We start from the raw sequence: 23,631 nt of genomic DNA, 5'->3' as shown, positions 1-23,631 counted from the left end.
AACCCACACAACTCATTTGGAAAGGAACTAAAAATATGCATCAACAGACGTATTCAGACCCTTTGAATCAGGTATTCCAATTCTGGGAACCCATCCTAAAGAAAGTTCTATATCTGAAAAAAGTTTTACGAACAAAGAAGTCCAATGCAGCAATATTTATAATAGCATCAAAATGAAAATATGCCTCCTTAAAGGGAGAGGTTGAGTAAAGTATACTACCCATTTAACGGATATGTGATAAGTATAAAATATCTTTAAGTGAACAGGGATGCTTAAAGTGGTACTTGTAACTGTGAATTTTAAATGTTCTCCACTTAAGAAACAACCTTAGGTAAAACATCAATTACTAAAATTTTAACACTGGGTGTACCGGTAAGGAGAAATGACTTTTCTTTCTCTACCTTCTCCGTATTTCCACTTTTCTTTAATGATTATATATTTTACCATAAAATAATGGTTAGATCATGTTTGTTTTTACTTAGGAACCAAAAAGAATCGACCAAGCCGGGCAGGGACGGAAAGGCTAGCTCCACCTCACCTTTACCTCGTCTCGTCTCAGTCTGGCTGCCTGCGGAAACCGGGGGGACACCAGCCTCCTGGCTCTGGCCAAGGACTTTCTCATCGTTGCTGAAGATGATCTTTGGTAACTGGGTACCAGCTTCTGGTGGAGATTTTACTTTCACTCTACAGTCAAATAAGATAGAAGGGGGAAAGTTCAAGGTAATGCTTATGGACCTTTAAGTGTTGTACATTAGGCACGGCTTCAAGCTCTAGATTCATTATGTCATGTAATCCTACAATGTAGTTTCTATCACCTGCATCTTACAGATGCTGAAATGGAGGCTCAGGAAGGGTAAACACCTTGCCCAAGAGCAGTGAGCTAGTAAGGAGCTGGCGAGGATCCAGGCAGCCTCCCCCCCAGGGCTGAAATTCTTGGCAATCACGCAATTCTGATGTACATTCTTTCCCACTAAGTATCTGTGATATGGTCAATAAATTGGTGTACAAGGGGAACAGAATGAGATAAAACCAATGAAATGGCCTGGCTGCGGTGGCTCAGTGGTTGAGAACTGACCTATGAACCAGGAGGTCATGGTTCGATTTCCATTCAGGGCACATGCCTAAGGTTACAGGCTCAATCCCCAGTAGGGGGCGTGCAGGAGGCAGCCAATCAATGATTCTCTCTCATCATTGATGTTACTATATCTCTCTCTCTCTCTCTCTCTCTCTCTGAAATCAATAAAAATATATTTTAAAAAGAACAATGAAATGTTCAAGTGAAATCTAGGGAACTTGGAGCGGCACGCCTAGAACGCATCTCCTCCCTTCTCCCTCCTGAACAGCCCCCACTGCTGTTACCCGCCCTGCACAAGGGCCAGTGAATTTCCAAGCCGGAGTGACACCGGACCTAAACTGGACGATCCAGCTGAAGGGAAGCACTTCTAGTTCTGCCTGGGGAGAAGCCTTCCTGTCCCTCCCTTCCTGAGATGGGAGTAAGAACCCACTTTACGGAACACGCCACACCACTTCGTGCTATTCTGCCTTGGCATTTACGTGGGAAATGTTCTTCCCTTTCTTGTTCACTGGTGAAGTCTCCGCACTAGAAGGTGGGGTGGGCCCGTTACCTGAAACCTTCCCTCTCTCCCACATCAGTCTCTCTGGCCCACCTCTCTGCTTTGCTGTGATCACTGGGATGGCCGCTGTCTCCCTCGCCCTGTGTTTAATCTCCAGCACTCAGCACAGTCTTTGGCAAATGGTAGATACTCAGTGAATGTTAGCTTAATGACCAAATTCCCCCCAACTTTACTCTAGGGTTTTACTGAAGGAATTATTAGAATTACTTACTCACTTCTGGAGAAGTTTAGGATTAGAAGGGGGACAGAGACAAACTGTTTCCTGAAAATACAGTAATTCACATCTTCATCCTAAGAAAGGAAGACCCAATTATAATCACCTTATTCATTCACACTAGAACAAGGAAAAAACGTTTTCAGGGACAAGACAAACAAGGGGCCCACCCTCCACTGCAAACAACACAACCGTGGGTGTACTGATACCCGGGAGTCCCGGCAGCCACCACCTCAAGAAAAAAGCCCACCAACAAAAGCAGTGCTCCCACGGGTGTCCTGAGCTGCAGTGAAGAGTGTGGTCAGTCACGCATTCAATGCTCACCAGGGAAGAAGAAAATCCGTCATTCTTGGAACGGTCGAGGCTGAATCCAATCTAAGAGGGGTAAAGAGCGTAGAGGTAAATGCCCACATGATGGCCTGGCCTCCTCTCGGTTTTCATGGCATTCATTTGCAAGAAGAATCACTAATTACTAAAATTATTCAAGAATTACAATTTAAATGTTAACAATAAAATTATCTGATGCCTGTTCACAAGTTTATTTTCTCCATATTCTGACACTTCTCACCCAGGTATGGGGCAAAGCTTTCAGCTAAGAAACAGAGAAAGGTCAGCCCTTGCTGTCCGGGGAGGCACTCACAGTCAGGTCCTTGTCTGTGGCTCCTTCCGTCACTGAAAGGCTGTTGACAGTAACCACCATGCTCCCATTCTTGAAGAATCCAAAGGTGTTTAGATGAACCTTATGCCTCACGTCATCCTAAAAAGATTTGCAGAGGTGAAATTAGTAATAGGGAGAAGTTAACTTGATTATTTAACCTATTCGTTTGCTTGAAAAACTAGTCTAGTTTCCTGCTAGCTAACCAATGTTTCCATATACTTAGGAAAATATACAGATGTGGTACCTGATCTTGTTTCAAAGCTGAAGATGACTCATCAGGAATGCGTAAGATATCAACAGTTTTGCAGAAGGAAGCACATAATGGATGCAATTCATTTTGACACATTTCTAACAGTCCTGACTAGGTGGTCAGTTGGAATGTGAATTCCAGGGAAGGAGGAACAATGTTTTAGTCATCCTCACATACTGCCTGCTAGTCCAAGGCCCAGCATCTAGTAGGCACTCCAAAAACATACTGGCCCTGGCTGGTGTGGCTCAATTGGTTGAGTGTTGTCCCATGCACCAAAAGGTCACCAGTTCACCCTGGCCAGTTTTTTTCAGCAGTTAGAGTGTCGCCTCACTGACCAAAAGGTCTGGGATTCAATGATTGATGTTTCTCCCCCCGCATCCCTTCCTCTCTCTCCAAAATCAACAAAAAACACATGAAGAAAAACATGCAGGCCAAAACCGGTTTGGCTCAGTGGATAGAGCGTCGGTCTGCGGACTGAGGGGTCCCAGGTTCGATTCCGGTCAAGGGCATGTACCTGGGTTGCGGGCACATCCCCAGTGGGAGATGTGCAGGAGGCAGCTGATCGATGTTTCTCTCTCATCGATGTTTCTATCTCTCTGTTTCTCTCCCTTCCTCTCTGTAAAAAATCAATAAAATATATTAAAAAAAAAAAAAAAAAAGAAAAACATGCTGAAGGGGATGGGGCGGGGGGAGGGGGAAGTAGCCAAAGCTGCTCTAAGGATACGTTTTTATAAACCTGCTTATAAATTGTGTGCAACTGGCTCCTCCCACTGCAGGCTGACCGGGCACACCTGCACATTACTTTTCTAATCTGTCATTCATTTTTTTTACATAGGTTCATTTGAATCTAAAAGTTATGCTATATATGATGGGTTTCAGGAAACAAAGCCTTATAAGCAGAAGGAATCCCACGAACTTGTCAGGTGGAGACAGGATCTTTTGGACACAGGATAATCCTGAGGTTTGTTGAAACCGAACGACCTGGGCAAATGCCTCGCACGCTTGCTTGAAATTGTCTCAAAGGGGTGATTTCAATCCCAACTAAGTCAATAAATTTTAAGGCTGATAAAGACTAACTGGAACTTTAGGCAAACAGTCAGTCAGGAGGGTCTACAGGAGGAGTTAGGGCTTATGTGGAAGTTCTCCCACGCTAGTAATTGAGAGACCCCTAAGGGAAGAATTGTTTATAATACAGCTCCTTGGTTCTCCTTCCCTTAACTTTCTTTTCCCTTCTATAAATACCCCTCCATCTTGGCACAAAGGCCAAGTGTGCATGTGGCCTGCCATGTCTGCATGCATGGGGCTGCAACCCTTTCTTTTTCCTGAATAAATCCTTTCTGGTGAGGAAGCACCTAAGCCAGCGGTTCTCAACCTGTGGGTCGTGACCCCTTTGGGGGGTCGACCGACCCTTTCACAGGGGTCACCTAAGACCATCCCGCATATCAGATATTTACATTACGATTCATAACAGTAGCAAAATTACAGTTATGAAGTAGCAACAAAAATAATTTTATGGTTGGGTCACAACATGAGGAACTGTATTAAAGGGCCAGAAGGTTGAGAACCACTGACCTAAGTGATATTATTTTTCAACTGAGAAGGCCAACAGAACCATGGTATTGTTAACAGGCTGAAATGCTCGGTCTCTGGGACCCCATCTTGTTGGGCCTGTGCTGCTCCCATGGCCCTCAGGCTAGTAGGTCTTGCTTGAGACATACTAATCATTAGAGGGATTCTGCTTGGGGCTTTAGTTTTTACAAAAACAGCTCCTTCCCATTTCCCCTTCCCTTGACATAAAAGAAGCCTAAACTCTGTACTTCCTTAAGATGGATTTGAGGAACTACTAGGGCCTCCATCTTCTTGATTGGCACCTTCTCCATCAATAAGCTTTTCCTTCCTCCAGACTCTGATGTTTTGAGTTTTGGCCTTTTGAAGTGTTGGGCAAGCGGACCCTGGGCCCGTAACAGTATCAGTGAAGACTCTACAAAGAAAGCCATGAGTTTCACATTGAGAATTACCGGCCTAAATCAAATCGCCTTCGCTAAGTTTGCAAGAAGCTAACAGTTATTATGTAATTCCTAAATGCTAAGCACTTTTCTAAAACTTACATTTGGTTCTTCCTCAAATCTGATAGTCTTTTTTGATAGTGGTTTTGCTTCTTGCTCGTATTTTTAAATTTCATCCTTTGTTTCTTTCCATTTTAAATATAGCTCTTTTACAACATACTGAGGTGTCTGGGGTCTAATTCTGCTCTTTGTCCTTGTCTCTGCTGATGTTCACAGCAGGCTGTTTCTTTGTGTGAGTGGTAATTACTCATTCCTAGACCTGGATCTTCTGGATATCAGAGACAGTCTAACTCAGCGGTTCTCAACCTGTGGGTCGTGACCCCTTTGAGGGGTCGAACGACCCTTTCACAGGAGTCGCCTAAGACCATCAGAAAACACATATATAATTACATATTGTTTCTGTGATTAATCACTGTGCTTTAATTAAGTTCAATTTGTAACAATGAAATTGGGGGTCACCACAACATGAGGAACTGTATTAAAGAGTCGCGGCATTAGGAAGGTTGAGAACCGCTGGTCTAACTGCAAACACCAACGGCCTAGGCAAGGCCATGGAACAGATCTTCAGCAGAACAACCAGAAACCACCCCTCCCACCTCCACACACAGCTGGTACATACATCTTCCTGCCATTTCATTTTCTAGCCCACTCTTCCATTCAAGCAACATAGCTCTTCGAGAGTCCCATATTCAGGGCTGAGGACAGGGACACAGTTCTAGCTCCACTCCTGCCTCGTTCTAAGGCTTTGGCTCCTCCTCCTCCTCACCAGTTGTTAAAATCTAAGACTCTAGGGTCCAAGTTTCTGCCATGCTTCAGGGCAGCCCTGACTTGTGTTCTTTTACCCACTGGAGCGTCAGCTCCTTCTTGCCACCTTTTTAATTTTTAATTTTTGGCCCCTGGGCATTTTCCTTATTTTCCTAGGAGCCCAGCTATGCATTTAAAGCATGTTGGCCAGACTTCCACTTCCTGGTAGGATGGAGTAACTTGCAGCAAATTAGCACTCCCAGGGAAAAGCAGAAAAGCCAGCTAAGATAATAGAAGTCATTTGCTGAGAGGCATCAGGGAGCTGCGAGAGCATAAAAGCCAGAAAAGCTAAGGTTCCTGACCTTCCTCAGGACTGTGAGAGTGATTAGCCCCTACAGAAAGGGATCTGAGTGACTATTTTCTCAATTCTCCCAAGGGTGTTACATGGCTACTGCTATCTTAGATGTACAGAAAAGAAACTAATTCAACTACATAGGATGGATGTCTTAGGACATATGAAAAATAATATAACTGGAGCCCTGGCCGGTCTGGCTCAGTGGGTAGAGCATCGGCCTCTGAACTGAAAGGCCCCAGGTTTGATTCCTGTCAAGGGCACATGCCTGGGTTGTGGGATCGGTCCCCAGTGGGGACTTGCAGGAGGCAGCCGATCCATGATTCTCTCTCACCATGGATGTTTATCTCTCTCCCTCTTCTTTCCTCTCTGAAATCAATAAAAATATTTTTTAAAATAATAATAATATAACTGGAGCCACTTAAAAGTGGAGTTGGAGCTGCCATCCCAGGGGAACTGCCTTCTTGACATTGGTTCGAGTAATGATTTTTTTGGATAGAAAACAAAGGCACAGGTAACACAGCAAAAATAGAAAAATGGGATTGCATCAAACTGAAAAGCTTCTGCACAGCAAAGGAAACAATTACAGTAACACAGTGAAAAGGCAATCTACAGAATGAGAAAAATATTTGCAAACCATATATCTGATAAGGGGTTAATATCCAAAACACATAAGGAACTCGAACAACTCAACAGCAAGAAAACAAATGACGTGACTTTAAAATGGACACAGGATCTGAATAGACATTTCTCAAAAGACATATAAATGACCAACAGGTATGTGAAAAGATGCTCAACATCCCTCATCAGGAGGGAAATGCACCTCATACCTGTTACAATGGTTACTGTCAAAAGACAAGAATTGATGAGGATGTGGAGAAAAGGGAACCCTTCTACACTGTTGATGGAAATGTAAATTGGAACAGCTGGTATGGAAAACAGTATGCGGGTTCCTCAAAAAATTAAAAATAGAACTACCATATGGTCCAGCTATCCCACTTCTGGGCAAACATCCAAAGGAAATAAAATCACTATCTCAAAGAAATAGCTGCACCCCCATGTTCATTGCAGCATTATTCACAATAGCCAAGATATGAAAACAACCTAAGTAGTTGTCACGGGATGAATAAGAAATACACACACACACACACACACACACACACACACTGGATTATTATTCAGCCTTAAAAAGAAGGAAATCTTATCCTTTTTGACAACATGGATGAAACTGTCTAAGTGAAATAAGCCAGACACAGAAAGGTAAATACTGCATGTGGAATTTAAAATTGTTCCTGAAGCAGAGAATAGAATGGTGGTTACCAGGAGCAGGGGGTGGAAGAGGATGGTGGAGGGCATGGAGAGATGCTGGTCAAAGGGTATAACGTTTCAGATATGCAGGGTAATTTCTCAGATCTAACATACAGCATACTGACTACAGTTAACAATGCTGTGTTGTTGTTTACTTTAAATTTGCTTAGAGAAATCTTAATTGTTCACACACAAAAAGGTAGCTATGTGAGGTGATGATATGTCAATTGGCTTAATTGTGGTAATAATTTCACCATGTATATGTATATCAAACTATCACATTGTATATCTTAAATACATGCAATTTTTATTTGTCAATTACACCTCAATAAAGCTGGACAAAATATTAAATGCAAAGAGCAGAATCCAAACGATATACAGTTACACCTCAATAAAGCTGGACAAAATATTAAACGCAAAGAGCAGAATCCAAACGATATACAGTAAGAGCTAAATTTGTAAAAAAAAAAAAAAAATTAAAAATTAAAAGCTAAATATTTACATTTATTTATTTATAAAAGGTCTGAAATAAATCCACCAAACTATGAAAAGATTAGTACCATTGGAGTGGTAATAATTTTCTATTTTTTTTATATTTTCTACATTTCTAACAAATAATTACCAAAAATCGATCTTTTTGTTTAAGTATTACTATTTGCCAGTAATACATGCAGGACCCTCACCTAACTCACGCCCCATGTCCACTTTCAGGTATCATGTCACCATTCCAAATAAGAGAAGCATGGAAGTGACTGCACTCCTCACCCGCCCTCCACTCCCTTCCGAGCAACCTGTCCTAACTTCCACTGCTCTATGATGCCGCCTCTATTGCACATCATGTTCTCATTAAGATGAGTTTCTATATGTGCTTCCTATTCTGTCCCACCAATCAGCCTGAAGTATTATATGGCTTATTGTTATGAAACCGGGTAAGGCAAGACCTCTCTCCTCCTCATTTAGATCTGTGTTGGCTATTTCAGCACTTCTGGTGACCAGAAGGGAGTACTGGAGGTGGGGGTTCTGGGGTGCTAGTAATGTCCTGTTTCTTGAGCTAGGTACTGGTTACATGGTTGTAAAAAAAAATTCACCAAGCTGCACACTATGAACTAAGAAACTAAAGAAAGGAAGGGCAATGAGACTAGAGAAGAGGCTGCTCACAGATAGACTGGCGGCGTCATTAAGGACTGTGAGCTCCCCCTTAAGGGGGAAAGGGTGCCTCTGATGGGTTCAAAGGAAAGTGACATGACGGGATTGGGCTCTTAGGCAGATACTTCAGCTACAAAGCAAAGTGTGAGCTGGAGGAATTCTGGGACACAAGTGTGAGGAGACTGCACTGGTCCATGAGATACAAGGATGGCCTGGACCAACGAGTTCAGGTGACGACAGAGCAGGGGATGGATTGGGGTGGGGGGAGGGGGGAGCTACTTAGAACACCCATCTATGAGAAGTGAAGAACACACAGTTACTCAGACAATCTAGACGAGTATATAGGCTGAGAGTGAAGGGAGTGGAAGGGTGAGTTGTTTCTTAGGTGCTTATGCAACGCCTACGAGGAAATGCAGAGTCGGCAGTTGGATACACTTGCCCAAAGCTCAGAAGAAAGGTCTGATCTGGAGATGAAAGAAAAAATCCCTCAAGACAACTACAATTTTGGCACATTTTCTCCTTTTTCCTTAGTTTCAAAATAGTTGTTTTACACTGACAAGTCTGCTCTTAACTAAACAGCAGAACATACATACTTTTGCTTTAACTCCCTAAACAATTTCACATTAAATTACTTTAAAACAGGCCGTTCTCCTTGGGAGAAGGCCCGTAGGCAGCAGCCATGGTGCCCAGCCGAAATGGCATGATCCTAAAGCCCCACTTCCACAAGGACCGGCAGCGGCACGTTGCCACGTGGTTTAACCAGTCCGCAGACGCAAGGCCAGGCAAGCCAAAGCAAGCCAAAGCGCCGCATCCCCCTCTGACCCATCCGACCCATAGTGAGATGCCCCACCGCCAGGAACCACCCTTCAGCTTGGAAGGGTTAAGGGCGGCTGGCAGCCACAAAAAGGTGGCCTGGACCACTGGGATCTCGGTGGGTCCCTGCAGGCCAACGTGTGGCTGACGGAGTACCGCTCCAAGCCCATCCTCTTCCCCAGGAAGCCTTCGGCCCCCAAGAAGGGAGACAGTTCTGCTGAAGAACTCAAATTGGCCACCCAGCTGAGCGGACCAGTCATGCCCATCCGGAATGTCTACAAGAAGGAGAAAGCCAGGGTCATCACAGAGGAGGAGGAGAACTTCAAGGCTTTTGCCAGTCTTCGCCTGGCCCGTGCCAATGCCCGGCTTTGGCATCAGGGCAAAAAGAGCCAAAGAAGCTGCAGAACAGGATGTTGAAAAGAAAAAATAAAGTGCCGTTGGCAACCAAAACTGTGGTACATCTACACAATGGAATACTATGCTGCTGTAAAAAAGAAGGAACTCTTACCATTTGCAACAGCATGGATGGAGCTGGAGAGCATTATGCTAAGTGAAATAAGCCAGTCAATGAAAGAAAAATACCACATGACCTCATTCATTTATGGATAATAAAGAGCATTATAAACTGATGAACAAAAATAGATACAGAGGCAGAGCAGCATCGAACAGACTGTCAAACTACAGCAGGAAGGCTGGGGAGGGTTGGGGGGTGAGGGGGGGGTAAGAGATCAAACGAAGGACTTGTATGCATGCATATAAGCATAACCAATGGACACAAGACACTGGGGGTTAGGGGAGGCCGGGGGAATGTCAAGGGGGAAAGAAAAAAGGAGACATATGTAATACTTTAAGCAATAAAACAAAATTTAAAAAAATTACTTTAAAACATAAAGCAAGTGGAGTAATGATACTTCAATTTTTCTCATAAACGGAACTTCAGAAAATAAATATGGTCGCTCTTTTAAATTTTATTTATTGATTTTAGAGAGAAGGAGGGAGAAAGAGAAATCAGTTTGTTGTTGCACTTATTTATGCCTTCATTGATTAAATCTTGCATGTGTCTTGACCAGGGATAGAACCCTCAACCTTGCTGTGTGGGGACGCCTCTCGAACCAACTGAGCTACTCGGCCAGGGCTAAGTGTGGTCACTCTTAACTGAACTAGCTGAAGGTCACATACCTGGCCACTTCCTTATTTTAAAGTTCACCCAACTGGCAGTCCACAGACTGTACTGGTACATGAATGTTTAGATGGGGCCAACAGTGTTTTGTTTTTGTTTTTTAATTTGAATTAATTTCTGGCTAACTTCACATAAAAGCCTAAATTTCTAGTTTTTCTCTTTATTTTTTAAAGAGATTTTTATTGATTTCAGAGAGGAAGGGAGAGGGAGAGAGATAGAAACGTCAATGATGAGAGAGAATCATTGATCAGATGCCTCCTGCACACCCCACACTGGGGATTGAGCCCACAACCTAGGCATATGCCCTGATTGGCAACCAAACCCTGACCTCCTGGTTCATAGGTTGAAGCTCAACCACTGAGCCACGCCAGCTGGGCTATAGCTTTTCTTTCAAAAACAAAAACATAACACCACAAGACCCAGCACGTCTAGGCCACATTCCAATGCAGCCACAACCCGCTGGAACAGAGACGCAGCAGCCACAGGAGAAGGAAGGAGCTGGCCATTCTCTCTGCTATCTCACACAGCCAGCTCAATTAAAAAGTATCTGCGTAGCTTCGAATAGCATCCATGGTTGTGACCTCAGTAAGCAAAAGTACCTTTAGGCATCCATGATCAGTTCCTCACTAACACAGGAACACAACAAGAATAATACCACCTACCATTTACTGACTGCCTACTATTCATGGTAGGAGACACTACCAAGGAAGCTTAATATTTAATTTCTTGGATCATTGTATATAGAGAGCAATTCACAAAATGAATAGGGTCAAATTCTCTTAGACAACAAAAATATGACAGCTTAAGCATATGAGGATAGAATTACAAAAAGCCTGAAAGAAAATGCAAACACAGAAGTCTGGGGTCCTGGCAATCAGGGCTGGCCTCTTGAACAGGCACCGAGGGCTGCTCAGCCAGGATAAGTGGCCGAATGCAAAGAGCACGGATGCCAGGTTCAAAGTCGGCCTCCTCCTCTTATGTAACCCAAGTTCTGTTTTTCAAATTTATAAACCAGGGATAACAGCATTTTTCTCAAGGGGCCGCTATGAGGAGCCAATGAATGAAAACCATCTACTGCCCGGCCGGCGTGGCTCAGTGGTTGAATGTTGCCCCAAGGACCAAGAGGTTGCAGGTTCGATTCCCGGTCAGGGCACATGCCCGGGTTGCGGGTTCAACCCCCTGTGTGGGGCGTGCAGGAGGCAGCCCATCAATGATTCTCTCTCATCATTGATGTTAAAAAACAAACAAACAAACAAAAAACCATCTACTATTTAGCATTTAAAATTGATTCTGTAGGACACCTCATTTTCCCCACGTGAGCCCAGAGCAGTTGTCACTGGACTGGTGGTCCCAGCCTTTCTGTACACAGAGCAATCGCATATGCATACTAGAATTCTGGTGGCATACTTAAGAGGGACGCAAGATTTAACACAACACGGAGTGTGTCAACAGCATCTACCCCAGGGCCACTCTCCCAGCTCTCTTCCTATCTTCACTCCGAGTTGCCCTGGGTGAGCTGTGGGCTGTCCTGACCGAGCTCCTCCATGCTCACAAGGCCAAGATGCTGGGCTTGACCTCATACTGCTGCAGCGGCACACTGCAACCTTTTCTAACTCTGCACAGACACAGCACACTCAGAAGACCCCCATCTGTAGCAAACATTAATTTTACGTACTGATCAGTTTTGGAGACATGCCAAGGAGGCATTTGAGGTTTACCAGGATGGACCAGCTAACAGTCAGTGGGCTTGAGATGAGGCATAGCAGTGATAATTTAATTTCCCAAAACTTTTCAGATATTTTTTTGGGGGGGGGCTAAAATTCACAACGCAGTGTGTGCAGTGGAGCCGCAGGCACTGCACCTAAGGCCAGTGTGATCAGGTGGATCCCGATCTATGGGCAGTGCTTCTGGAGTGTTTTTACAAAGAGATATCTGATTTATCTACTTACAAACATCACTACATTGCTAAGGTATTCTCTAAAAGTTACTACTCAAAAAACAAAGTAATACCATGTTACTACGAAGGCAGCGCTTTGAAGCGAAGTTGAATATATGTTGTATTAGTTTCCTAGGGCTGCTGTAACGAATACCCCCAGACTGGGTTGCTTTAAAACAACAGAAAGTTAGGCTCTCACAGTTCTGGAGGCTAGAAGTCCAAAATCAAAGTGTAGGCATGGCCGCTTCTACTCCTTTATCCCTCTCCCTTCCTCTCTCTCTGAAATAAATAAAAACACTTAAAAAAAATTAAGATCAGGAGTTCTGAATTTGGGAGTCATAAGCTTGAGGGACAGGGCCTTTAGATAAGCTTCAGCAGGATTAAAAAGCCCTAGAAATTCCAAGGAAGTTTCGTCTAAGCAGTTACCTGCACTTTTCTGGGGGAAAGGTTCTATAACTTTTAGCATATTCTCAAAGGGAGTCAAGATTCACCTAACTGATTAAAAGAAGAAGAAGAAAAACTCACCTAACTCCCTGCGGCTGAAAACCATTTCGATCAAGATAATTTTTATTTACAAACCCAAAGTATGGCCATGCTTTTTAGCAGATTCTGTATTCCTTAAACTCTACGTTCACAAATAGAACGTGTTTAAGACAAGTTTTCTACAATCCCACAACTTCTTACACAACTGCGTATTATGAAAATCACGTACAAGGCTTAGGGTCATAATTAAGTTTCCTATTGTCCAGATAGATTAACCTGCCGAGCCGCCTGGAGGCACCTTTTAGCCTTCCATAACTTTGAGTTGTGAGTTACGAAGCAAGGTCCCAGGGATCATTCTAGGACGAGCAGAAACCTCTTCCCTAGACAGACATGACAGGAGCGACGGACAAGACAGGTTCTCGCATTAGAGACATAGTTTTAAGTTCTCGGTCCTATATTTCAGGCGAAACTTGAAAATCCCTCCTCCACTTGGATCAGTCCAGAGAGCGCCCTGAGCCGAACCCGGAAACTGCGACTAAGATTCCGGGTACCTTCTAACCGCCAGGCACAAGGGGATGGAAAAGCGAGGGCCGCGGACAAGTCAAGCCGGGGGTAAAAGCTGCAGGAAGAAGAGCAGGCTGCTGTCAGCGGGGACCTCGGGACGCCAACGGGGGTTGCAAGCGCGGCCTTCCGGGTCCGCAGAGTCTCGCCGCAGTTCCGCCCCTTCCCCGGTCCGCCAGCGTCTCCCTGCCCCTCCCAGACGGCGCGAGGACCCGCGCCATTCCCCAGCTCCCAACAGACCTCCCCACAGAGAGGCCGCGCCGGTGGGTAAGCGGGGGGGGGGGCAATTGCTCAGAGCCTCCCCCCCCGCCAAAGTTGCCTCCAGCCGGGGGGAGCGGCCTCTGCCTCCGCCCCCCGGCCCGGCCCAGCCCCGCCCGGCCTTACCTTCAGCGCCAGGTGGTGGACGCGGCCCAGGCCGGGCTCCACCAGCAGCTGCAGCAGCCCCAGTAGCGGAAGCCACCGGAGGCCCGCGACGAGCCGAGGACAGCGGGAGCCCGAGGGGCCGAGGGGCGCCGGGGCAGCCATGTTTGTTCCAGCATCACCAGCTGCTTCCGCTCCCTCCGAGCACTTCCGGGGTTAAAGGGCAGCGGCCGCCGGAAGGGCCTGGAAGTAGGGGGCGGGGCGCGGCGGCCTCCGGCGCGGTGCCGGTGGCTCTCCTGCTGGAATGCGGGGCCGGGTCAGGCGCCCGGGGGCCGTTCAGTCGGCTTTCCCGGTGCGGATTTCGGTTTAGCTAGAAGAGGTGGGACCTCCAGGAGGACCCAGGGCGGTTGTCATGGGAACAACCGGACCGCACCTACCTCCCGCCGAGCTTTGAAAGCGACCTGGACCTGCGAGCCCCGGACCGCGGGGGAACCCGGCTCTCCGAGGGTGGGGATCTCTTAAAGCGGCCGAGGCACCTTGCCTGGTGGTTCATTGGACTGATTTCACAGGCGGCATTGACTCGGGGGGAAATGCCAAGTTCCTGGCTTGTTAGAAGTCCCTTGATTGTTATTTTTTGGAGGCACTTCACACTCAAATTTCAAACGAAATGGTTGCAGTAATACGATTTATTAAGAAGCCCTTATCAGGTACTTGGTTAGGCCTTTTGTAGGCATTATTGCATTTAATCCTCCGAACAGTCTAATGAGGTAGGCGGTAGGTGTTATCCCCACTTTACAGGTAAGCAAACTGAGCCTCTGAAAAATGAAGTCATTTGCCCCAGGTTGGCTGAGAACCACACGGCAACCTTTAACTACTATTTTATGTTGCTTCATGCTGTTTCATCCGACCACTAGAGTCAGTGTCAACATTTTTCTCTTAATTCTGTGTGCAAACTTTCTTTGCTTTTAACCTGTGGAATTTATGGAGAGATCCTTTTTCTTTTTATCCTCATCCTAGATGTTTACTAATTTTAGAGAGAGGAGAATGGGGGTGGGATGGGGGATGGAAGAGAAATATCATGTGAGAGAGAAACCCAGGACCTGGGAATGTGCTCTGACCAGGAATAGAATCTGTATCCTTTCTTGTACAGGAGGAGGCTCCAACCCACCCAGCCACCCGGCCAGTGGAAGGAATGGAAAGATTCAGTAGTTGGTTCCCTCCTCTCACCATTTTTATTAAGTAGGTATATAGAAGAACATGCTTATTAAAGTTGCTAATAGACTAGCCAACTTTGTTTAGTTTTTAGATTTTTTTTTCAGCTTGCCACACAAGTAATGCTTGCTCTTTGTGTGAAGTCATTTAAGCTAAAGAGGAGAAAATAAAAACCACCCAGAATCCCAGTACTGGGTGACTGTCAGTGTATTAGTGTGTTTTATGATAGAATCAGATTCTTAAAAATTTTTAACTGGAAATAGGAACTGAAATTAACATATGTTTTAATGGAGCTAAAGTGCTGCACTCAAGTAAAAAAAAAAAAAATACCAGTTGGGAAAATACAGAATAGGTAGGGGTGGAGGGCGAGAGAAAGGAAGGAACCTAAATCTTTTAGCTGTGTGCAGTCTTTTTTAAAAAAATATATTTTATTGATTTTTTACAGAGAGGAAGGGAGAGGGACAGAGATTTAGAAACATCAATGGGAGAGAAACATCAGCCGCCTCCTGCACACCCCTTACTGGAGATGTGCCCACAACCAAGGTACATACCCTTGACCAGAATCGAACCTGGGACCTTTCGGTCCACAGGCTGACGCTCTATCCACTGAGCCAAACCGGTTAGGGCTACCTGTGTGCAATCTTAGTAAAGTCGTGAATCTATGAATTCTTCCCTTGAGTAAAAAACAACAACACGGTAATGTACAAGTCCTGTCACACCCTCTGCCAGGACAAAAGTAGGGCACGAATGTGGCTCCAGGAAGATAGAAACGCAATGTTTACTAGGTGGTAGGTGGTGAAGAGTATCCGTTCTTTCTCCAACCTCTGGTCTTTGACCATATATTACTAATATGTAATCTTTCATCTTTGAACAGAATTTTCATCTGACCTTACTACCCCATTTTACAGACAAACTTATTTTGTGAATCCACACAGCAAGATAATCATAGTTAAATATATTTATTGAGTGATTAAGGTTACCAAGTATTCTGCTGGTACTTTATATATACACTAGAGGCCCGGTGCACGAAATTTGTGCACGGGTGGGGGGGCGGGGTTCCTCCGCCCAGCCTGTGTCCTCTCGCAATCCGGGACCCCTCAAGGGATGTCGGGCCTAAACCGGCAGTCGGATATCCCTCTCACAATCCGGGACGCTGCATGCACCAGTGACCATACTTTTCATACAGGTGAAAGGCATCTTGCTGTTGTGTGGGCAGCTACATTTTTTTGCCCTGATTATAAAAAGTAGTACATAATATGACCCTTCTGAGGCAGTAGTACCATTTTCCCCATCTTATGGGTGAAAAAAACTGAAGCAGAGAGAAGTTAAGTAATTGGCTTTGTCACACAGTTATAAGTGTCAGAATCAGGGCTGACCACAAAATGTGCAAGCCAGAGTCCATGCATGTCATCGCTGTATCATCCTGTTTTTTTCAGTGTTAGAGTAGCCTTGCCAGGTTTTAATTTTTAAATCTAAGAGACTATTCCCAATATATAAGGTAGGGTCCCTAGGCCTGGCCGGCAATCGGGGCCATCTGTGGGGCGACCGGCAGGTGGGGCGATGGGCCCCCCTCCCGCCCCCCCCCCCCCCGCTGGCACCCACCTTGGCTGGCGACCTGATTGCCCCCAACTGCCCTCCCTTGCTGTGACCCGCCTCCTCTGCTGGGACCTGCCTCCTCCACGCCAGGCAGTGGAGATGCCGGAACCAGCCTACCCCGTCAGTGCAGAGCCTCGGGACCTCCAGGCCTCACCACGCAGAGCGGCCACCAGGCCCCCGCCTCCGCTGTACACACAGCCATCTTGTGGCAGCGTCACTCAAGGGTGTGACGCCACCTAGGCTTTTAATATATAAAATAGGATTGTGTGGTTTAACATCACAAAAACCTTGTAAGATACTTCTTTTTAAAAGATGAGACTTGGTTAGATTCATTAATTCAAGGGTGTGTTGCTGATTTTTATCAATGACCCAGATAGAACTCTCATTCAGGACCCGCCCACAAAGCCCAGTACTTAATCTGTCCTGCATTGTTGCAGAAAAATCATTTGCATATTAGGCTGGAAGGGTCCCTAGACAACCAACAGATCCTTCTACCTTGTTCAACAGCTATGAAAGCAAATCCGAGGGACTTCAATGACTGGCTCAAGACCACACATGCAGTGGCGTAAATTTTTTTAATATATCTTTATTGATTTCAGAGAAGGAGGGAGAGAGAGATAGAAACATAATGATGAGAGAGAATCATTGATTGGCTGCCTCCTGCACGCCCCCCACTGGGGATCGAACCCGGGACCCTTTAGTCCGCAGGCCAACACTCTATCCACTGAGCCAAACAGGCCAGGGCATAGTGGCATAATTTTTGGCAGGCACCTTTAGCAACCAGGACTGGAGCCTCAGCTGCTTCAGAGTTGGACCTGTGCTTCTCACACTATACCATGGCTTTCTAGTTCTTATCATTTTAATTTTTTCAAAAAGTTAAAAGCCCAGAATCTGAGTAACTAATGTGTTAGCAAATGAAATTGTAGAGAAATTTTCCAGAAAGCATTTTAAAAATCAGCAGTTTGAAAGAACATGCTAGGAATGTGATCCTTTCTTTTATGTATCAGGAGAAATACCAAAGACAGTTAACTGGTTCTCACTTCAGGATGAAACTGGTTGTTAAAGGGAAAGGTGGTTTTTAAGTGCAGTTTCATTTTTAAAGGCAGTTTGAAATGCTTTGAAATATTGTTTACTTTTTAAGTGAAGTACCATTTTTGAGAATCCCTTGTTTTAAATTTGAATGTAATAATAGGCTTTTAAAAACGGAATGACCAGGAATAGTCTTAATTTCATTTAATAATATAATAGTGATCAAACACTTAAATAGTTTATAAAATAGAAGACTTCTGTCTTTTAGTTTCTGGAAAACAAATTTTAAGGGCTTAAAGCTGGTTCTTATTCCTTGCTTCTTTTCACTTAGAAATCATTATGTGAGTTTTACAAAGTTACATACCAGTGATATCTGCGAGGTTTAGGAGGTATAGCTTCTCAGGGACTTGGTTGTGCCGGTCATTAGTTTGAAATTGAGAGAAATCAAAACGGGAACACTAATTATACAGAGACTTAAAATGACGTACTTTATAGACTGCTGGGGTCCAACCACAGCAGGTCCAGGGGTCCCCAAAGGTGTGGACGGAGTCGGCGAAGAAGGAATGACATGGAGACAGCCTTCAGTTGATCAGCAGCCTAGTCAGGACCTCCAGCCAAAGTTCTGGTCGGGATCTCCAGTCAAGTTCTGGTCAGGATCTGATGTTTATTTTCTTGTTATATCTGTATTTATACCAGTCGATTTTAATCCTGTCAATTTCTATTGCAAAGGTTAGGGCGTTTCTTATCTCCATTCCAGGGAGTAAAGATTATGTAGCTTAAGCGTGATTGTTTGTAGTTAAAGTGATTAACTACCCGCCTGGTACTTAGTTAGGGGGTCGTATCCCCTCCCTAACCTCAGGGAAAAATCCCCACCTGGGGAAACAACCTTTCTCGGAGAGGTGACCTTGGTTAAAACACATGGCGCTAAGGAGAGCAAACATATTAAGAACAATATGCTATATATGCCAGGTCCCTTGAAACATATGCTTTGCATATGTTTCTTTCCTGCAGCGACTGTGTCAAGCAGCAAGGATGGACCGGCTTCCGGCAATAGACAGTTTTCAAATTCTGTGAAAACTGCTATGTTGGTAATTCTGTTTAGATGCATGATCTGTTTCAAGAAAAGATTATTTGCATACTTATGATACTGTACCTGGAAACAGACATGTTGAGTAACAGAACAAGTTATGCCTGCTTGTCCTTGGCAACATTTTCAAAGGGGCTTTAAACTGTAAGGTACTGGCTAAAAAGGCCTGGAGGGGCTGGAAAAACTGTTCTCCTAAACCTGGCTTTCAGCCTTGTTCTCTTTAGTCAAGTGCATTTATTTTTTTGCTATTTCCTCTAACTTTGCAGGATCCACCAAAGGTTGCCACTAGTAGCAGAATTTGTAGTTTGGACCTAATGTGATTAATAATATTTGGCATATTTTAAGTAATTAATGGGTTAATATTCTCCAGTTGTAATAAGGTATAATTGCTATTTGTTTTCTTATCAAAAGAGTTGATATTTCAAACCCAAACCTCTATAAAGACAGTATAGGAGACTAGAGATCAAATTGGAGCCTGGCAATACATTTATTTTTATTTATTTAATTTAAAATATACATTTTTATTGATTTTAGAAGGAGAGAGGAAGGGAGGAAGGAGAGAGGAACACTTATCAGTTGATCGGTTGCCTCCTGTATGCACCCCAACGCCCCAACGGGGGCTCAAACCTGCAACCCGGGTATGTGCTCTGACTGGAAACAAACTGGTGACCTTTTGATTCATGGGACGTCGCTCAACCGAGCCACACCAGCCAGGCCCTGGCAAAACATTTAGAAGTCAAATGTCACTTTCATTCTTTGACTAGAAATGTCATTTCTGGCAGCCTGGGGGAAGCCCATGGCATTTTCTTGCAGAGAGTGAGCTTCATGGAAAGGCTCGGCCCTGACACATCTCCAATCCTGGGGGTTGGGGAAAAAGTTAAATTGACTTCCCCTATTCTGTAACTTGTTCAGCCACGGGACAGCTGGGTTTTCCTGATCTTGTGCACATCTTCATAGACCTTCAGGGGAAGTCCATTATCAGGCGCAAAAATTGGTTGCAGTTTTAAAATTCTCCTCCACAGAGTTCCTACTTTTATCCCACTCCAACTTTTTCCACTTGACGGCTTTCTTGGGTCCTTAGTAAGTAGTTTGAATGCTGAACAAATGGGAAATTTTAAGCTGAAACTGATGGAAGCTATTTGAAAAAAAAAAATCCTGAGAATTTCAATAGGAATAATACTTCACCAATAGACAACGATCAATTGTAGTTTAATCAAGCTGTCTTGCTGCATCAAAGGTGCTTAAAGGACTGATTTCCTTGATGCCATAGTAAAAATCCTCCAGAAAACAAGAGGAAGGGAAAGGGAACCAATACGTATGCCCTCTGTGCTAAGCATTTTGCATGGGTTTTTTTTTCTTTTCGTTTTTGCAGTAACCTTTGAAGTAAGTAGTAGTATTTCCATTTTATAGAGGGAACTGAAGATTAAAGCAGAAAAATAATTCAACCAAAGCTCTACATAGCTATCTAAATCTAGCTAACACCAAAGCCTGTGTCCCCACCAGCTCCCTCATTTCAGCCTCATAACAGTCTATGAGGTCCCCGTTTTATGAACAAGGAAACTGAGGCGCACGCAGAGGGTTTAGGTAACTTTCGGAAGGGAACACACCTAAAAAGTAGTAGAACACTAAGATCCCAGTTTAACAATTACAAAACCTGCCTGTGACAGCCCCTGAATTGGGTGTTTATTAATTGCAAGCACCATTACAATGGCCAAAAAAGCCCTAATAGATTTGTTTGCCTCTAACACAGTGGTTCTCAACCTTGGCTGCGCATTAGAATCACCTGGGAATCTTTTTAAAATCCTGATTTCTAGGCCTCATCCTCCGGAAATTCTGTTTCTTTGTTATGGGGTGGGGCCACTACATTAGTAACAAAGAAACAGAATTTCCGGAGGATGAGGCCCAGACATCAGGATTTTAAAAAGATTCCCAGGTGATTCTAATGTGCAGCCAAGGTTGAGAACTACTGCTCTAGCACCGGAGCAGCCTATCCAGACACCTTCTTCCAGTGCCAATCATGTCCAGGTGACGGGATTATTCCGTGGAAATTTCCGTCGTCTCCCACCAAGATCGTAACCTTGTGAATCAGTGCTTGGTAGATGTTACTGACGTGAAGCAGGGGTACACAGCCCAGCCTGACCCCTGGTCACCCCAGCATTTACGTGGACAGGGTTTAGAATCCCTCTTGTGAAAACCGATTCCTAAGCAGGTCAGGTCACAGTAATTTCTCAATCGTGGTTATTCCTTGTCTTGGAATCACTCCCTCTTATTAGGAAAAGTGAATAGATCCAGTTCTTCCTAAGTAGTACTGTGCTGTATTTATCGTTTTCTCCGCTGGCTTATTTCTCTTAATCCCAAGCCCGGTTTGTTTCCATTGTTTCAAGATCAGTGGTGTCTTTCTCCTTTATTTTTTAAAGATTCTGACTATTCAAATCTTTTCGAGTTGCCACCCAAACTTAATGAAGTTAGATGTTTGCAATGTGGTATAATTAGCCCAGTTCCATATGTCTGCTGCTGTGGCTTTTAATGGGTTTCTGTAAGTACTTCCTGCTTACTCATCTTAAAAGGTTTTCGTCTTAATGTGGTCTCTCTTTCACTTCTGCTGGCCATTCCTCCTTTTCTTTTTCTTCTTTAGATCAGCAGGTTGTTTTCCTCCTGATTAGCAAATTTTACAAGTGGTCACTGTTTCTGAAGTCTCCAAGAACTCAGTTGAGAGATTGGATCATTGTATTAGGTCATAGACAGCCTGCTTTTTTCACTTAACAGTTTCCAGATAGCAAACTAAACTCTGCAGGGTTTTGAATTTCTAACCCCTCCAACTCACCCTCACTGTTAATCCGCTTGGGAGGTAGGTGGCTGGCCGTTCTGATTATTTTATATCTCGCAGTCTCTGGAGTAAAGAGTTCCCAGACCTGGTAACAGTGAGAGCAAAACATTTAAACACGCACAGTGAAAAAAAACACGAGGGGGTTGGAGGAAACTTACAAAAGACAGACGCAAACAGTTTTGACAGATTACATGTATTCTCTGTCCAACCAAGGAAGTAGGCCCGGAGGTTTATCTACAAGTTTTTCAGCTCCACCCTTTCATGGTAGAGAATGACAAACTGGTTGCAGGAGGGGGGCGGGGGGAGGTAGGTATCCGGAAGATGCCTCGTGAAATATTTCTAGAATGGGACGCATTTTAGGAGTCCAGAGTTACCCAGGAAAGTCAGAGCGTTAAGTGAGGTAGAGAGGGCCTAGTGATTCGGGGGAAAGAGCTGGAGCTCCAGTAATTCTCCGCAGCTTGTCGAGAATGTTTGTGTAGGTCTTTGGGATACAGGGAGAAGGAGTCAGTGTCTACTTAAGAACGAGCTCGCCGTTTACCAGCACAGGCCTGGGACTAGGTGCTAATCTTGGTCCTCGCCTTCACCCGCGGAGACGGTGCGCTACCTCCGTTTGGCAGGCGGGGGCTCTGCGCGGCTGGAGAGGTGGAGCCCTGGTCCCCGGCCCCCCAGCCAGTGCGTGCGGGAAGCTGGGTTGGAACCAAACACTTGTCTGTGGACCCAGGGCCTCTGTTTTTACCCACGAAGCTGCAACGCGATTTCACGTCTCAGCGTTTCTTGGCTGAACTGGTTGGAAACCACTGGTTTCAGATTAGAAATCACTGGTTGTGCGCCCCTGGATTACCGCCCCAGCCACTCGAAGCTACTCGGTCGCTCTCGACTCGACGTCCCTATCTGCACTGCGCGCAGACATCACTGTGCCGGACCCCACGGCGCAGGGCTCCTAGGCTCCCCGGCTCCGCGCTGCCCGGGCGGTGCGGGAAGCGCATCCCGGGCGAACCCAGGTCGGCGTGCATGGCTGCCGGGGGGAAAAGCACCGGCAAGTGCGAAGCGGAGCTCCGCGCAGAGGAGCAGCCTGAGGCCCCGCAGGGCACCGTCAGTTAACAGGGGCCGCTCTGTCCGAAGACCTGTGGCCCCAGAGCGGAGCGCGGTGGCTCATAAGTAATTTTTAAAAATCGGCGGGGACACTCCTTCCGCGTCCTTCCGGACCCCAAGGCTCTTGGTTACTCCCGCGGGGTTCATGGTGTAAGTTGACCAAGGCGCATACGCGAAATTTCAGGAAGGCCCCTTCTCTCGCCCATGGGCGGCGGACCGGGGGTCATACCTGAGCCGGCCTTTCGCCGGCCGTCCCTTTCCTTCCCTCACTCCCGGGTGTGGGGCGGTCGGGCGCTGCGGCTGCCGGGGCTGTCGCTTCCTCGGGCCATTTTTCTTAGGAGCGACCGGGAGGAGGAGCCGCCGCGGGGACCCGGCGAAGGAGCTGTGAGGCGGAGAAGGCGGCGGCGGGCGCGGGGCCGGGCTTTCCTCGATCGCGGGGGATCTCGAGGGGCGAAGGGATCGCCGGAGAGGGGGACCGGAGAGCCGCGCCCGCCGCGCGGCGCGCCCCTTCCCGCCCCCTGCACCATGAGCTGGGGCACCGAGCTCTGGGTAAGTGCGGGGCCGGGCCCGCGGGCTGCGGGGACGGTGCCTGGCGCGCCGGGGCAGGGCACGCGGGCCGGGCCGGCCCGGGAGGCGAAGGCGCGCGGTCGGGGTCCCCGCGGCCTGAGGGAGGCGCGGGGCCGGGTGCCCCTCGTGGGCCTCCGCCTGAGCAGGACGCGCGAGCCAGGCGGGGGGAGCGGGTGGGGGTGCCCCCGGCGGCCTGATCTGGGGGCGTGGGTCGGGGTCCCGGCGGCCGGAGGCCCGCGGAGCGTGGGGGGTTGAACCTTAGACACTCGTGTGAGCGGCGGGCGCGCCCCGGACACTGCCTCGAAGGGAAGCGGGGAAGCCTCCGGTTTGGGGGAACGCGGTCCTTTACCAGGGAGTCCCACCCCCCAAGATTCTACGTCTCTGTTCATCTGCGGCTAAGTGCGGGCAGACCGGAGGCTGCTTTAGGTGGGGGAGGCGACCTCTGCAGGGCCGGACGACCCAAGTGCGTGTGTGGTGAGGCAATTGGTCTATATGAGAACAGTGCCATGCAGAAGG

General features: G+C 46.2%; 2 protein-coding genes and 1 pseudogene across 6 annotated transcripts in view; 2 read left to right on the top strand and 1 right to left on the bottom strand.

Moving 5' to 3' along the window:
• GPR107 (G protein-coupled receptor 107) overlaps positions 1 to 13,913 on the bottom strand; it is a 57,363-nt gene extending 43,450 nt beyond the window's left edge. For 2 of the 5 annotated variants that reach the window (XM_023745948.1, XM_023745950.1), the window contains exons 1-5: positions 13,730 to 13,912; positions 2,489 to 2,605; positions 2,173 to 2,223; positions 1,846 to 1,925; positions 539 to 684 (exon numbers count right to left, since the gene is read on the bottom strand). In XM_023745948.1, coding sequence (XP_023601716.1) covers positions 539 to 684; positions 1,846 to 1,925; positions 2,173 to 2,223; positions 2,489 to 2,605; positions 13,730 to 13,870 — 535 coding nt within the window. In that variant the 5' untranslated portion in view covers positions 13,871 to 13,912. Of the gene's footprint in view, positions 1 to 538; positions 685 to 1,845; positions 1,926 to 2,172; positions 2,224 to 2,488; positions 2,606 to 13,729 lie in introns of all 5 variants that reach the window. The other 3 variants (XM_023745949.1, XM_023745951.1, XR_002826741.1) reach the window with 2 other exon arrangements.
• On the top strand, positions 9,020 to 9,631 carry LOC102434360 (annotated as a pseudogene).
• Positions 13,914 to 22,913: 9,000 nt separating the features above from the next.
• The window catches only part of FNBP1 (formin binding protein 1), a 91,618-nt gene continuing 90,900 nt past the window's right edge, over positions 22,914 to 23,631 (top strand). The window contains exon 1 of the mRNA XM_014447045.2: positions 22,914 to 23,097. Coding sequence (XP_014302531.1) covers positions 23,074 to 23,097 — 24 coding nt within the window. The 5' untranslated portion in view covers positions 22,914 to 23,073. The remainder of the gene's footprint in view (positions 23,098 to 23,631) is intronic.

The sequence above is a fragment of the Myotis lucifugus genome, unplaced genomic scaffold (assembly GCF_000147115.1).
Source record: "Myotis lucifugus unplaced genomic scaffold, Myoluc2.0 scaffold_605, whole genome shotgun sequence".
Classification (NCBI taxonomy): Eukaryota; Metazoa; Chordata; class Mammalia; order Chiroptera; family Vespertilionidae; genus Myotis; species Myotis lucifugus.
This window is presented reverse-complemented; position numbering and strand designations above follow the sequence as displayed.